The 15,859-nt window shown below is 36.4% G+C and overlaps 1 protein-coding gene across 1 annotated transcript in view; it reads right to left on the bottom strand.

Moving 5' to 3' along the window:
- Positions 1–4,894: 4,894 nt before the first annotated feature.
- The window catches only part of LOC143216196 (uncharacterized), an 18,221-nt gene continuing 7,256 nt past the window's right edge, over positions 4,895–15,859 (bottom strand). The window contains exon 3 of the mRNA XM_076439040.1: positions 4,895–4,959. Coding sequence (XP_076295155.1) covers positions 4,895–4,959 — 65 coding nt within the window. The remainder of the gene's footprint in view (positions 4,960–15,859) is intronic.

The following is a 15,859-nucleotide window of genomic DNA, read 5'->3' as shown; positions in this document are numbered from 1 at the left end:
GTAGAGAAAAAATCTAGGAAAAAAACCCCCAGATTTGAATGCATTTTCTGTCTCTAAAAGACTTTTTTGACTTATGAGATGAGAAAAGCGCGCTGCGTTGAACCTTCCTCTTTAGAATGAGCCCTCACCCAGCTCAAAATATGCTCGTATAAGGTCAAACAACGTTTAGTTCCGAACCCATTCTTTCTAGTAAGATTCTAGTTATTTGCTAGATATTTGCTATTTACTAGAATCTTACTAGATTTTGGGTCGAAAAAATGGGTTCGGAACTAAACGTTGTTTGACCTTATACGAGCATATTTTGAGCTGGGTGAGGGCTCATTCTAAAGAGGAAGGTTCAACGCAGCGCGCTTTTCTCATCTCATAAGCCAAAAAAGTCTTTTAGAGACAGAAAATGCATTGAAATCTGCGGGTTTTTTTCCTAGATTTTTTCTCTACTTTGGGCCCTCATATTATTAGTTATTAACATAATCTCATTAACCTCGTGAGAAAAGCGCGCTGCGTCTAACCTTCCTCTTTCGAATGAGCCCTCACACAGCCCACAATTTGTTCTAATAAGGTCAAACAACGTTCAGTACGAAACCCATATTTTCGACCCAAAATCTAGTAAGATTCTAGGTATTTTCTAGTTACAAATAGAGCCTATACTACCCCCTTAAGGGTTTAGGATACCTTCAGATTGTAACTAGAAAGGAACTAGAATCTTACCAGATGTTAGGTCGAAAATATGGGTTTGCGATTTTTTGACCCAAAATCTAGTAAGATTCTAGTTCCTTTCTAGTTCCAATCTGAAGGTATCCTACCCCCTTAAGTACATTATAGTATATTCTTACTTCGTACAGTATACTTCAGTATATCGGGTGAGTCATTTAAGGGGGTAGTATACCCTCGATTTGTAACTAGAAAATACCTAGAATCTTACTAGATTTTGGGTCGAAAATATGGGTTTGCTGGTTTTCAGTTAGTGTCCTTATTTGAGCAAATTTTGGGCTGGGTGAGGGCTCATTCGAAAGAGGAAGGTTCACCGCAGGGGGCTCTGGTCATGAGGTTAACGAGAATATGTTTATATCTAATAATATTAGTGTCCAAAGTAGAGTAAACATCTAGGAAAAAAAACCAGCAGATTTCAATGCATTTTTCTGTCTCCAAAAGTCTTTTTGGCTGATGGGATGACCAGAGCCCCCTGCGGTGAACCTTCCTCTTTCGAATGAGCCCTCACCCAGCCCAAAATTTGCTCAAATGAGGACACTAACTGAAAACCAGGAAACCCATGTTTTCGACCCAAAATCTAGTAAGATTCTAGTTATTTGCCAGATATTTGCTATTTACTAGGATCTTACTAGATTTTGGGTCGAAAACATGGGTTTCCTGGTTTTCAGTTAGTGTCCTCATTTGAGCAAATTTTGGGCTGGGTGAGGGCTCATTCGAAAGAGGAAGGTTCACCGCATGGGGCTCTGGTCATCCCATCAGTCAAAAAGTCTTTTGGAGACAGAAAAATGCATTGAAATCTGCTGGTTTTTTCCCTAGATTTTTACTCTACTTTGGACACTAATATTATTAGATATAAACATATTCTCGTTAACCTCATGACCAGAGCCCCCTGCGGTGAACCTTCCTCTTTCGAATGAGCCCTCACCCAGCCCAAAATTTGCTCAAATAAGGACACTAACTGAAAACCAGGAAACCCATGTTTTCGACCAAAAATCTAGTAAGATTCTAGTTCCTTTCTAGTTACAAATCGAGGGTAGACTACCCCCTTAAAGTGAAACAGACGTACATCTCGGAAATGAAGCATTTTAGAGAAAAATGTTTCAGACAAAAGTTGTATGGTTTTAAGGCCGACATAAAATGGTGTCATTGATTTGACCTTGGATAGTCATTTGAAAATCACGCGATGGTCATCTTCAATTTCTTGAATAGAACTCCCTATTTTTTATTGCATATTCTTGTAGCTTGTTTTGAGAGCTTTTCAAAACACTTAACTTATATGCTGTATATCAGACAAATCGGTGCGATAATGTAAACAGACCGTCGGAACGTTACTGAAACACCTTCTGCTTCCATTATTCTCTCAATAAACATAAACGCTTCTATTATATCTTCCCGGATTACCTCTTCTGCCCAGATAATGGATGCCTCGGATTTCCTTACACGCGTATGCTGTAAAGAATATGGTTTACAAATCCGGACAACAAATAAGGGTGGATTTATAGTGGATCAGCGAGGTGAGCTGTGCGGTGAAAAAAAAAGAAAATACATATGTACTTTTTCATTAGTATGTGTCGAAATGTTGTCACGAATGTTAGTTTCTTTTCACCGCGCCGCTATCATCGATGCTCGCAGCTCCACTATAAATCCACCCTAAGAAATATCCAAGAATTAAGAGCCTGTATAGAAATATAGTGAAAAACGTATAGAAACTCCAGAAGACATGAGGAATCTTATTGTTAAACTAAGAAACGAAGGAAAATCATTTCGGGAAATAAGGAAAATAGTAAATCGTTGTCATGGAACTGTAAAAACAATCGTAGACACAAAAATTTTTTCCGTTGTTTAAAAATCTGTGTAATAGTACTTTATTTATAAGGTTCCAGAGCACATTTTTTTGTTACAGCCAATATTTAATACGTATTTCTGTCGGAGATACTAGTAGTTCTAGAAGACCGACATTTTGAATCATAATTGAAATTTCCTCTGCGATTTATTATCGCGCTGTAAGCTGTAACGCTGGTTTATCAATCTTGCTATTGTTGGGCATGTCCTAATTTAATATAATATTCTGATTTTATTGCTTTATTGAATTTTTTAAAGCTCTGGGAGATGAAAAAGAGAAGTCTACACATCTGGTACATTTTACTAACGAAAAAGTTTTCTTGGAAAATTTTTTTGGAAAAAAACTGTTAAGGCTGTTAAACAAGTGTACGTTTCATTTCCCTGCGACCTATTGCGACCTTATGAATTATCGCCATTTCCTTAGCGACCGGTAACGTTCCGAAATGGCGAATTTGCCCTACATCGTAGACAAAACTAATATTCGCAAATGTACGGTACATAATTGTTATATATTACAGTAAAATGCTTCAGATAGTCAACAGTGTAGGATTTTAATGGTAAATATTGCATTTAAAACACCAGTTACAATCACAATTATGGAAAATGCAAAATGATTTGTATACAAGTAACTTTACAATACTTCGTCACATGACATATTTTCATTCATATCAGGTTCTTCAAAAAATTGTGTGACCTCGGGGAGATATTGTTTCATCTTTTTGTACATGACATCTTATTAATACTACTTCGGAAATATCGGAGCGAAACGGAACTGAGAAACTTCTATTATATTTTAGTACTAAAGAATTACCTCGGATGTAATATTTAACACTAAAATCTTACATTTTTCGCTATCTGATGTGATGGGGTTTGACACTTGGTATTCCCCGCTATAAGTGTGATGTGTAGATGGCGCGATATGCGTTAGAGTGAAGTGCGTTCCTCTATGTCAGGCATGGGCACGGGTGGAGCCCCTCAAACGCGTGCTTCCCCCACCAAGCTTCCTTTCAGTGGCGCTCCTCGTGGCTCCGATGCACGAGGCCTGCGCACTGCTTGCGATAAGCGAAACGCGTCCTTCCTACATAGTAAAGGCGGATGCTGGTGGGGGACAGTGGGCGCTACGGTGGGGACAGTTTTGCCTCAATTGAGGCAAAATTGCCCACGCCTGCTCTATGTACTTGCGCGCGCGTTTTCTTCTTTTTAGACTTTGTATGTATATCGCTTGTAAGAGTAGCACGTGTGTAAGCCAGTATTATTATAATAAACTATTTATTTATCTTTGTTTAAACTCTCACAAGGTTATGGGCCCAGGAAACGCAAAGCAATTAGATAAATGGCATGTAGGTAGATTTCTGTTCATATAAATGGGCATAAGTAAAAACGTAAGCGTCGGAAAGAGAAGCAACAGAAGTGAGGTTATGTGCATAGACGCCACGTGGTCATAAATTCAAAGTACAAGTAAGATAAAAAGCAAAAAGGAAACGAAAATGGCATTGTACTCGCAATCAGTCGATCGGATCGACAAGTTAAACGGAAACAATTACCGATCGTGGAATATCAAAATGGCATTGGTGCAACGAGAATTGTGGCAACACGTGACCAAAGAAGCAACAAGACCGAAGGCTGACGATGCAGCAGCAGTGGAAGCTTACAAACGGAAGGAAGAGAAAGCATTAGCTACAATTGCACTGAGTGTTGAGCATGATCAGCAAGTGCATATCATCGACTGTGAGAGCGCATCCGATGCATGGGAGGTATTGAAAAAGGTATTTGAACCTAAGTCACGAGCTAGAATTTTACAATTAAGAAAACAAATAGTGTCAATACGCCTCGAATCTGACGAATCTATGACCTCATATCTTGCAAGAATAAAAACATGTTGCGATAACCTGAAAGAAGCTGGCTACGAAACAAGGGATGAAGATTTAGCGTACACGATGCTGAACAGTTTGCCAGAAAATTATGAAGCTATTGTTATGACATTGGCAAATTTGGACGACGAGAAATTCCAATCTTCTGAAATAAAAGGAATTCTGTTGAACGAATATGAGACAGAAGGAAAGCGAAGGAAACAGAGAAGAATACCGAACAAAAGGAAGCATACTACCAGACGAAGGAAGTACATTACCAAGGTGGGCAAGGTCAACGCAGCATAGAAGCCTACAACTAAAGCAGAGAACCACAGCGCCGGATTCCAGACTCCAGGGTGAATGAGAGGAAATGTTTCAAACGTGGCAAGCAGGGACACATAGGAAGATACTGCAGAACACCACAGTGGAAGAATAAATCAAATCATGAATCAGGTACACATTTTCCACGTAAGAGTAGGGACTCGTATTTATTAGAAGTAAATAGCGCGCAGTTGGACAACTGTTGGTTGCTTGATAGCGGTGCAACTCACCGTATCTGCAAGCACAGACAATGGTTCACAAATTACAGAGAAATAGAAAGCGAGGTAATTTATTCTGCTGACAGTAATATAAATACGTCACGTGGTTGGGCATACCCTATATGCTTTCGAGTTGAGCCTTTTGAAAATTTCGTTATTTTTACGGTAGGACGCACCGTTCCCGAGATACAGCCATTTTTTATTTAAGACTAGCTCGGCTAACCATCCCCACCACTACCGTTACGCATTTTCGTGTCGCGAATTCTGTGATGTGTTCGGGATTCGAATTATGGGATTTGTCGGTCGTTACGCCAACCGTCGAGCGACAGTTGCTATTCTTTTTTCAGCACTGTTTAGAGTCGCGTCGCGATAGCTCGTTACCGTTGCGCAAGGCCGCGAGGTATTTGTAAGCGCTCATCACCGGCAAATCCCCGAGGTTTGAATCTCGAACGGTACGTCTTCCCGGATCATGCGATCGATCCGGAACCAATCACGTACGACCCCGCCTGCCGTTTCGGAGAATATTTAAAGGCCCTCCCTTGGCGGAGCGACCCTCGGAGCGTACTCGAAGTACGCTCATTCATTTAGCAAATTCTATTTTTCTAACATTGTTCTTTGTTCGCGACAATCATGGCTCTTTATTCTGTCATATTCATTCGACGTTTCTTTCGAGTCGCCGTCAATTCCTCATCCTTTCGCGTCACCCGCGTCTGCCCGCGTCAAGATTTCCGATGACGCGTTGAAGATCTCCGTTCGCGGCGGCCCTTGTCAAGGGAAGCACAAGATTTCCGTCGCGCAAAAAAAGGCAGAATCTCGCACGCGCCAGATATCCACATTTCGATACTTCGGCGATTCTATATACCTATAATCTTGAATAAAGTGCAGTTGTGAACCTGAATTGTGTGTGTAACCTCTCTCTCTCCCTCATTCTCACGATCCTTGTCATTGCCTTCCTCGCCATTGGCGCCTCCGACCGTTGCACAGTGTGTCGAGTATATGGGAATTCGGGAAAAAAGTCATAACTCTTAAACTATGCAATTTTCGAGTAAGGTACCTTAATACTTTTTGAAATAAAATGCAAAGACAAATTGATTGGTATATAAAAAAAAATTTTTTCTAATTATTTAAAAAAAAATTTTTTTTTAAAATGCGACAACTTTGTTTTTTACGTTTTTTTTCATTGAGTTATTTTCGATGGACTTGTTGAAGTCGTCATTGTTCCACACGACGGAACATATTATATAAATAATACGCATAAACTAAATGATATACATATAATACAACACACAATAACAAAAATACTATTACAGAATGTTATAAATGTAATATGTAGAATAAAAGTAAATACTGTAGGAAATGAATTTACAGATTATTAATAACTTGGACGCGTTTGCGATTGACTATGTTCGGCTTCAGTTTCACGTCTGATACTTTTGACCACGACGGCTATCGTATAAACAATTGCAAATAATGGACTGTATATTTAGAATAACATAATGAGTAAACATATTGTCTTATCGTTTCGCGCGGACTCAAGTAGGAACTCGATAGACTACGTTAAAGGCGTGGACGGCGAACGCACGCGTCTCAACGTCAACATAAATTTCTACTATTTTTAACATTTGTGTATGTTTATGCACTTAAGGTCGACCGTCATATCAAGTCTAATGTGCTTTAAATTAATATAATACAAAATCTCAAAGGAACCTATTGGTACTTTCTTTAATACTCAATTGAAAGATTGTAAATATTTAAACAATTTTAAAACTAAATATATAATTTATAAGAATAAAATTGAACACACATATGTAAATACTTATCAAATGGCATGCGTTTAAAAATAATTGCAACAAATTTCTTCGAAAGACTACGCAGAAAGCCGCCGAGCGCGAGCGTCTTAATATGTTTTTTTATTATTTTCATCGCTTGAGCAAATGTGAGCAGATTTAAACCAACGCGAAATTAAAGTTTAATATGCCACCAATTACTGTAAAAAAATTCACGGGAATACTTTGATGTACTTTTTTTAAAACTCTAATGAAAGATGATAAATGTTAAACATAAAAAATTAGGACAAATTGTGATTATTTAAAAAAAAAATTTTGGGAGACTGAAAGTCTTATAATGTTAAACACACCCTGTAAAAATCAAATTAAAAAAACAAATAGCTTGCGAGGGACGCATGTTTTAAAAAATGCACGGAATTTGACAGTAAAGTTTCAGCCTCAATTTTAATAACAAATTGATTTATTCAGTTAAAATTTAAGGCAGTTTTAGAACATAGAAAATGTTACGAACATTTTAGGATACATAAATTTGCCGATCTTACACTTTGACTTTCGGACTTTTTTCCATTGGACGACACACTGTGCGTTGGTCGACGCCGAACACCCTGCCAAAAGAAGTTTCACTTCAAAAATCCATCAAAATATAGGTGGCTTTATGGAAATTTCGGGCACTGTAGTTTTTTCACGGCTAGTAAGAGGTATTTTTATGTAACTTTGTAATTCTTAGAAATATCAGTAAAAATACTCTGCGTTGAAGAACGTCTCCTGGTATAAACCAGAGATGGGCAAAAATGTATCTAAAATTTTCAAATAAAAGATAAATGAAAGTTATCTTTTATCTGTAGTTATTTTCCTGAAATACATATTCGACACAGTGTATCTGTAAGATACTCTCCAAAAAATTTCATTTGACATCTGTAGGTTATCTGAGCTCGAAGTAACTGCGTATGCGTATTCAACGCCTCTAGCGGCGAGAAGTTATTCAAGAGGCACTATCCGTAAGATACAGCGTGAGAATTTTCAGTGTATCTTTCACAGTTATTTGAGAGTCGAAGCAGCGCCACCGTGTATCTTGCGGTTGTATCCGTCAGATTTTGGCTATTGGAAATGTATCTGTGAGATTTCAATGGGACGATTTCATCTTAACCTTCAGATGTATTTGAAGCTCGACGTAGCAAGATACTTTATTCAATTTTTTTATTCGTGACGAGTATTTCTCAGAGATGAAATCACATGTATCTTTAATCGTAATTTGTATTTGATTTCAAATACATCTTGATGCGACGTTGCCAAATCGTAACACTAAATGTACAAATGATCGGTTTAAAAACTGTGGAGCTCATAGAACAAGGGGAGCTTGTAGGCTCCTAAAATTTCTTATTTTTGAAGGTTAAACGTTACCACGGTTATGTACGAAATATTGTAAAAGTTGTGAAGTATTGTCAATATTTAATTTTGTACCTCACACCATATAGATGCATTTAACTAAATACATACAAGTCATAAGTAAGGGAAGGAATTGGTAAAAGAAAGAAATAATATGTTATTAATAAAGTAATTCAGTTTATATTTGTCAGTAATTTTTAAAACAATTTTTGCTCGTTAAATAACACGATAATTGTAGATTCTATTATAATTTTTGCAGGGTGTTTAAATTATCTCTATTTATTTTTATTAATAATTTTTATTCGTTTGAATACATAAATTTTACATTTGTGCATAAATTTATACAATTTATACTAAATTATTAATAATTTAATAAATAACGCAAGGAGTTGTTAAAAGAAAGGAATAATATGTTATTAATGATATGTTTTTATTATAATTTGTGCAGGGTGTATAAATCATTTCTACTTATTTGTGTTAATAATTTGAAACTGTTTTGTTTTTTTCCATGGTCCTCTGCTAATGTAAGTCACATCTGTATGGAAATACTATTTTCTTTCTGATGAACTGATGTTTTGGATATCTTCGCTGCATCTAAAAATTAGAATTTCTTGGTGAAAAGCATTGTCCAATAAACGGGAAGATTTTTAGCATGAATATATTAGGTTGGAGGGAAAGCTATGTCGTATTTTAAATAAACAGGTAATTTTGCTTGTAAATCAAAACACATGTTAACTAGAGAGTCATGGGAAAACAGGAATTGACAGGTTATCTGAGAAATGACAACATATTGTAACAAATAATGAAAATTATATAATTGAATAATATTAAACATGTATTTTTATAAATTGAATCAAATGTTTTCTTTAACGCTAAACCTACCGAGCCTCAAAAGTAACTGGTACACACATGTTCCCTTATAAAAATGATAAGATTGATTTTATTTAGACTTTGTATGGCTCCTATTGTAAAATGTGCACTACTACAGATATCTATACAATTGTTTCTTATGAAATCAGTATTATTAACTTTCTAATTGTAAAATAAAAAATCTGGAACTGGTCATCTTGACCGCTGTTGGTAGGATTAGTGTTAAAGTTAAAATACGCTAGAATTTTCTCTCCAACCTAATAATATCTTTTAATTTTCCTTTTGTCAGTAATGTTTCAATGTCCGAGAAAATAAATATAAAATAAAAACTTACCTGAAATGACAGTGACAAGTTTCACCAACACAATACCAAGTCATCGGAAATCAGGAATTGACAGGTTACCTGAAAATGTCAACATATTGTTACAAATAATGGAAATTATATATCATATCAATAAAATATAAACTTACCTGTGACAGTGACAAATTTCACCAACACAATCGCGTGACAGGTGGCTGAAGTTACCGAATCACTTACACACGCTTTTTATTAATTGGAATACTCTATTACAAACACGTGCACAAGCATGTGCTAAACTAACTTCACTACACGTAAACTGACGTAAACCCACGGCGATGCAACGCGACGGTCGCTCACCTGTCGCGTAAGCTTATTTGTACGGTCCCCGATATATACATAAATTAATATATTGTTATAAATATATATATATAAATATATATATATATATAAGTATGTACAAAATAAAAAAATATAAATATTTATATATATTTTTTTAATAAAAATTTATTTGTTTAAACAATTGCTTAAATAATAAACAGTTATTTGTTTAAACATCTGTTTAAATAATAAAATGTATTTGTTTAAACAATCGTCCAAATAATGAAAATCTATTTGTTTAAACATGTGTTTAAATAATAAAAATTTGTTTGATCAAACAATCGTTTAAATAATACAAATGTACTTGTTTAAACAATCGTCCAAATAATGAAACTCTATTTGTTTAAACATGTGTTTAAATAATAAAAATTTGTTTGATTAAACAATCGTTTAAATAATACAAATGTACTTGTTTAAACAATCGTCCAAATAATGAAACTCTATTTGTTTAAACATGTGTTTAATGTCTTTGTCTCTCTTATAGTATCGTCCCGGAGTGTATATGTGTAAAGAATCGCACGCGATGTCCCAGATGCTCAATAATAAAAGAAAAGTAGGCGTAGAAATGGCCGGCCATTTGTCCCGCGAAAGTCGTTCACTCGCTTCGCGTGTATGTGCATACGTGGAATGTTAAAAGAGCAGACGCCCGTACACAGGCCCGCCTTTCTTTACAATTTTAAACGTGTAACGTGATACATTTCTTCATCCCGTTGGCCCAGAAACACTCTTGTCACCCGTTTAACCCGACAGCCGCGGGAACTCACGTTTTTGCTTGTCGCGCATTCGAATCGAAATACCGCAGTTTATGACGCCCTAGCGACGGTAAAGAAGGTGGACTGGAATACGACGACGCGTATTCGCACGCCTCGAACCGAAAATAAAACCGTGGAACGTGTAACCTTAAACGAACCTAAAATCCACCGTTACATTCAGCCGCGAGGAAAAATTACGTGAGGATCAAGCATTTCCCACCACGAATTCGGCTTGTTACCGCGCTGAACATTTTTTTCCCCTCATGAGTTTCTCGGAACTTTGCTCCAACAATGAGTTCCGAGCACTCGATCGGATCTTGACTTCAAGAAAAGAAACAAAAGGAGCTTACCAAATCTTTCACAAAAATATTAGATGTTAGACATTCTTAATACCAGAGAAGTTTAAAGAATTTTCGGAGAATGAAACGTTCGGAAACGGGAGGCTCTACTATAACTAAGTGCTCGTGAACTTGTATACCATATCGAAATTAAGAAATGAACAATTCGGCGACACAAATGTCAAAGATCACAAACAGATATACAGGGTGATTTTCATAAGGTGACCAAGCGAGTTTCCATCGAAGTGGGTAGACGTACGAAAATATCGATTCAATGTAAAATATTCTGATCCTAGGGGAAGGGTGCATTTTCTGATGTATACGTCGGCGTTCTAGGTGGCATAGTTGGGCAAAAATTTAATCAACGATTGACGAATAAATTTCTACTTCAATCGATAATCTCAATTAACAATTAATATCTTAGTTTAGACGTTAATAGCGATTAACGATTAATTACTTATGAATCGTTCATTGCGATTAACGATTACATTCTGTGAACAAAACCGTATAGCAGTGTGTACGACGTCTCTCTCTCTCTCTCTCTCTCTCTCTCTCTCTCTATGAGATGAAAGATAGTGAAAGATCGCTCTACGAATACTGTGCATTTATGGTGAACCAGAAGTGAATAAAATTATATAAGGGTGTCGTGGCGTTGAGAATAAACGTAAGGACCAAGTAGGAAATAATTTCTCAAACGGGAGTGTGTGGCTTTCAGAAGAACGCGGAAACATTTCCCATGCGGGAAACATTCCGCGAAAGGCAGCCATTATTAGCGACGTGTCTTGACTACACCTGTGTGTGTGTGTGAGGGCGCCCAAAATCAAAACAATCGACGTCAGTCGATACCTATTGATATGGACGAGGAATACTCGGAATATAGATGTGCCGCATGTAAGAAGGCGATAAGAAGCCTGGTCGTACAATGTAAGTCGTGCCTTAAGCTTTTTTTTCACCCTGGATGTGCAAGTAAACATAAGGTGTACGATAAAAATCGAGAATATGTGACATGTCCTGGCCCATATGAGAAGTTTACAGTTGACAGCGAAAAAGATACATCGACGCGAGGCGGAAGAGAAAGACAAAGTTCGATAGGATCGTCAGAAAGTGACGTAAGCAGAACGGTAGGTTTGAACGCGAGCATGGATATGAAAATTGATTGGGTAGTAAGAACCATGAGAGAGATGAAAAATGAAATGGCATGCAAAAGAGAAATAAAAATGCTAATTAAGGAGACAGTGCAAGAGGAATTAAAAGGTATCAAACAAGAAATGGAAGAATTACGAAAAATGTTTCGAGGAAGAATGCAGGTGTCAGACGTAAACGTGCACGGCAGTGTCAGCTACAGTGAGGCGACGAAGAAAAAGAAGGAAAACATCATAATAATCAAACCGAAGACTCAGCAAGAAAGCGAGACCACTAAGAAAATAATAAAAGAAAAGGTTGATATTAAGAATATGCCAATGGGGATAACAAAGGTACGAAAAGGAAAAGAAGGAACAGTAATTCTAGGCTGTGAAACCGGAGAAGAAATGGAGAAAGTAAAAGACGTAGTACAGTCGAAGCTAGGTGACAATTATAACGTTACTGAATCATTTCAAAAGAAGCCGAAAATAAAAATTGTCAATATTAGCGAGGAAGAAATGGAGGGGGATGATGATGAACTAATAGATACAATCAAGAAGCAGAATAGTATTGGTGAATCTCACATTATCATAGTAAAAAAAATCCAGAAAAAAAAACATATAGATGATAGTCAGACTAGAAATAAAAGTAAAGAAGGTAGATCTATAATAATTGAAGTAGATGAAGTAACACACGCAGTGATGTTAAAAAAAGAAAAGTTGAATATAGGCTGGAGAAAATGCCCTGTGTACAATCACCTCAGTATAAAGAGATGCTTCAAGTGCTGGGGTTTCTACCATATTGCTAAAAACTGTACGAGAGATGAATCGTGCCATAAATGTGCAGGAAATCATAAAGCAAGTGAATGCAAAGAGGTTCATAATAAATGTGTGAACTGTATGTTTAAAATAAAAACATACAATTTGAAAATAAAGGACGACCATGATGCTATGGATCCGGAATGCCCATCATATAAGAGGGCTATCGAAGAAGAGAAGAGAAGAGGTGGATGGGAAACAAAAAAATAGCAGCTACAGATTGAAGAGGATCAGATAGTATATACAAATGCACAAAGTCTACTGGCACACAAGGACGAGATACAGCACCAAATGATGTTGAAATTAAATCCGGCAGTCATAGCACTGTCGGAGACGAGACTGACTGCGGAAATCGAAGATAGCGAAATAAATGTACCGGGGTACAGTGTGGTCAGATGCGACGCAGAAACAAGGAACACAGGGGGGGTTGTTATATATGTAAGAGACGATATTAAATATGAAATAGTGGTATCAAAAAAATTAGAAAGAATCGTTTGGTGCGTGGCAATAGAAGTGAAAGAGATATTGTTTAAAGGAGTGGTAATGGTTATATATCATTCACCGAGTGCGTCGCATGGAGAGTTTATAGGATTCTTAGAGGAGATAGTAGAAGAACTAACAATAAAAGAAGAATGTATAATATTAGGAGATTTTAATATAGATTGTAAGACCGACTCGTATTATACTAATAAGCTTCTAACGACTATGCAAAGTTTAGGAATGAAGCAACATGTAGACAAACCAACGAGAGTCACCAAAAATAGTGAAACAATTATAGATCTAGTTTTTACGAATAAAGAAATAAATGTAGTAGTAAGCTATGAACCCAAGATAACGGATCACGCGTGGATAAAAGTCGCCATAAATACAAACAAGACTGTAAATAAATATAAAGAATTCAGTGGCAGGGATTATAATAGATATAATGCGGAGGAATTTGTTAAGCTAGTGGAGAGTAACCTTGGAAAAGGGCAAGAGCTAGACATTAACTTAAGAGCAAGGAAACTAATCAATAGTATAGTTGATGCCCTAGATACCTCGGCACCTAAAAAAATCTTTAGAATACCGAAAATATGGGAAGGGAAAATATGGTACTCCAAGGAAATAGAAGAGTTAGCGACTAAAAGAGATGAGGCATATAGAAAAGCAATGTACGATAGCACGGAACAGAACTGGCACCTATTTAAAACACAAAGGAACGCAGTGGTAAATTTAATTAGATCAAAGAAAAAAGAATATCATGAAAACATGATTGATCTTAATAGAAGCGATCCCAAAGCTATGTGGAAAGCATTAAAAGAAATTATTAGAGGAGGATCAACTGGCGCAAAAAATGTAGAAAATGTAGATTTCGAGATATTAGACAATAATATAGAGTGCAAATTAGCCGACAAATTTAATTTATATTATATACAGAGTATTCAAAACATAATAAAATCTATAGACAGGGATAATACTACGAGCCCAAACGAGAGAACTACTTATTGTATTGAAAAGAAGGGAGAGATGGAAAAATTTGAGGCAGTTAAGGCAGAGCAGTTAGAAACAATCATTAGGGAGTTACCAAAAAAGAAAGGAACGGAAGAAGGAATAACGAGCGATATATTAAAAACGGTATTTAGTGTGATAGGTAAAGAATATTTAGATATAATTAATAAGTCTCTGAGTGAAGGGTGTTTTTTGAATGAGTGGAAAACATCCACGATAATTCCAATACCAAAAGTAGGAAAACCTAAGAGGGCAAGTGACTATAGGCCTATTAATATGTTACCGATATATGAAAAAGTGGTAGAAATAATAGTAAAAAAACAAGTTGAAGCGTACCTAGAAAGTAACAATATCATAACGGAGCATCAGTCGGGGTTCAGGAAAAATTACTCTTGTGAAACAGCCATACAAACCGTTATAGATGAATGGAAATTATTCATCAGTGAGAGACAAATAGTAGGAGTCATTTTTGTAGATCTTAAACGGGCATTCGAGACAATTGACAGAGGAAGATTGTTAGAGAAACTAGATCAGTATGGTATTACAGGAACGGTTCTAGAATGGTTTAGGTCTTACTTAAAAGATAGAACGCAGCAAGTTCGACTGAATGAAGAATGGTCAAAGATATTGGAAACAGAATATGGGATGCCACAGGGTTCGGTATTAGGCCCATTGTTATTTATAATATATATGAATGACATTGTAAAAGCGTGTTCGGAGGTATGTAATATAAAAATGTTTGCGGACGATACCTTAATTTATGTAATAGGTGAGAGTAGTGCGGAGGTTGAGAGAAAATTGAATATTGCGTTTAGAACAGTAGAGTTATGGATGAACACCAATAAACTAAAGTTGAATGCGGGGAAAACGAAGTATATGTTAGTTAGAGGTATAAGAAAATAATTGAGAGGCAATACTACTGTGAGATGCTTGGATGGAAATGAAATTGAGCGCGTAGAAATAATAAAGTACTTAGGTGTAATTATCGATGACAGACTCAAATTCAACGGACATTGTGATTACATGTTAAAGAAAATAGGGAAAAAAATAAGTTTTTTAAACAGAATGGGGAATTATATCTCGGCCTACACTAGATGTACTGTATATAAGTCAATCATAGCTCCTCACTTCGAGTATTGTGCAACACTACTAATTGATATGGGAGATACACAGTTAAGTAGGCTCCAAAAAGCGCAAAACAGAGCGATGAGAGTCATACTGAAGTGTGACAGGCGTACAAAAGTTGATTGCATGCTTCAAACGCTGCAATTTATGAACGTAAGACAAAGGCTGTACTACAATGTGTGCATATTTATTTTTAAGATCGTAAATAATATGATGCCCATGCAACTTAGCAACAGGCTTAGAATAGTAGGGGAAGCCCGCGAAACTAGGCAGGCAGGGAATATTGTCATCGAATTTCGCAAATCAAGAAGCGCGCAAAAAAGTCTATTTTACGAGGGTGTGCGAATGTACAACGCATTACCAATTGAAATAAAACAGTGTGATCGATTAGTAATGTTTAAGCGAATGTTGAAAGAGTTTGTAATGAATGATGTGTAAAACTGTGCATGTATGTATGCATGTATTTATATGTGTATTGTAAATAGCTGAGAAAGCTAATAATAAATCTCTCTCTCTCTCTCTCTCTCTCTCTCTCTCTCTCTCTCTCTCTCT

The sequence above is a fragment of the Lasioglossum baleicum genome, chromosome 2, assembly GCF_051020765.1.
Source record: "Lasioglossum baleicum chromosome 2, iyLasBale1, whole genome shotgun sequence".
Classification (NCBI taxonomy): Eukaryota; Metazoa; Arthropoda; class Insecta; order Hymenoptera; family Halictidae; genus Lasioglossum; species Lasioglossum baleicum.
Note: the sequence above shows the minus strand (reverse complement) of the source record. Positions and strands in the feature narration are given on the sequence as shown.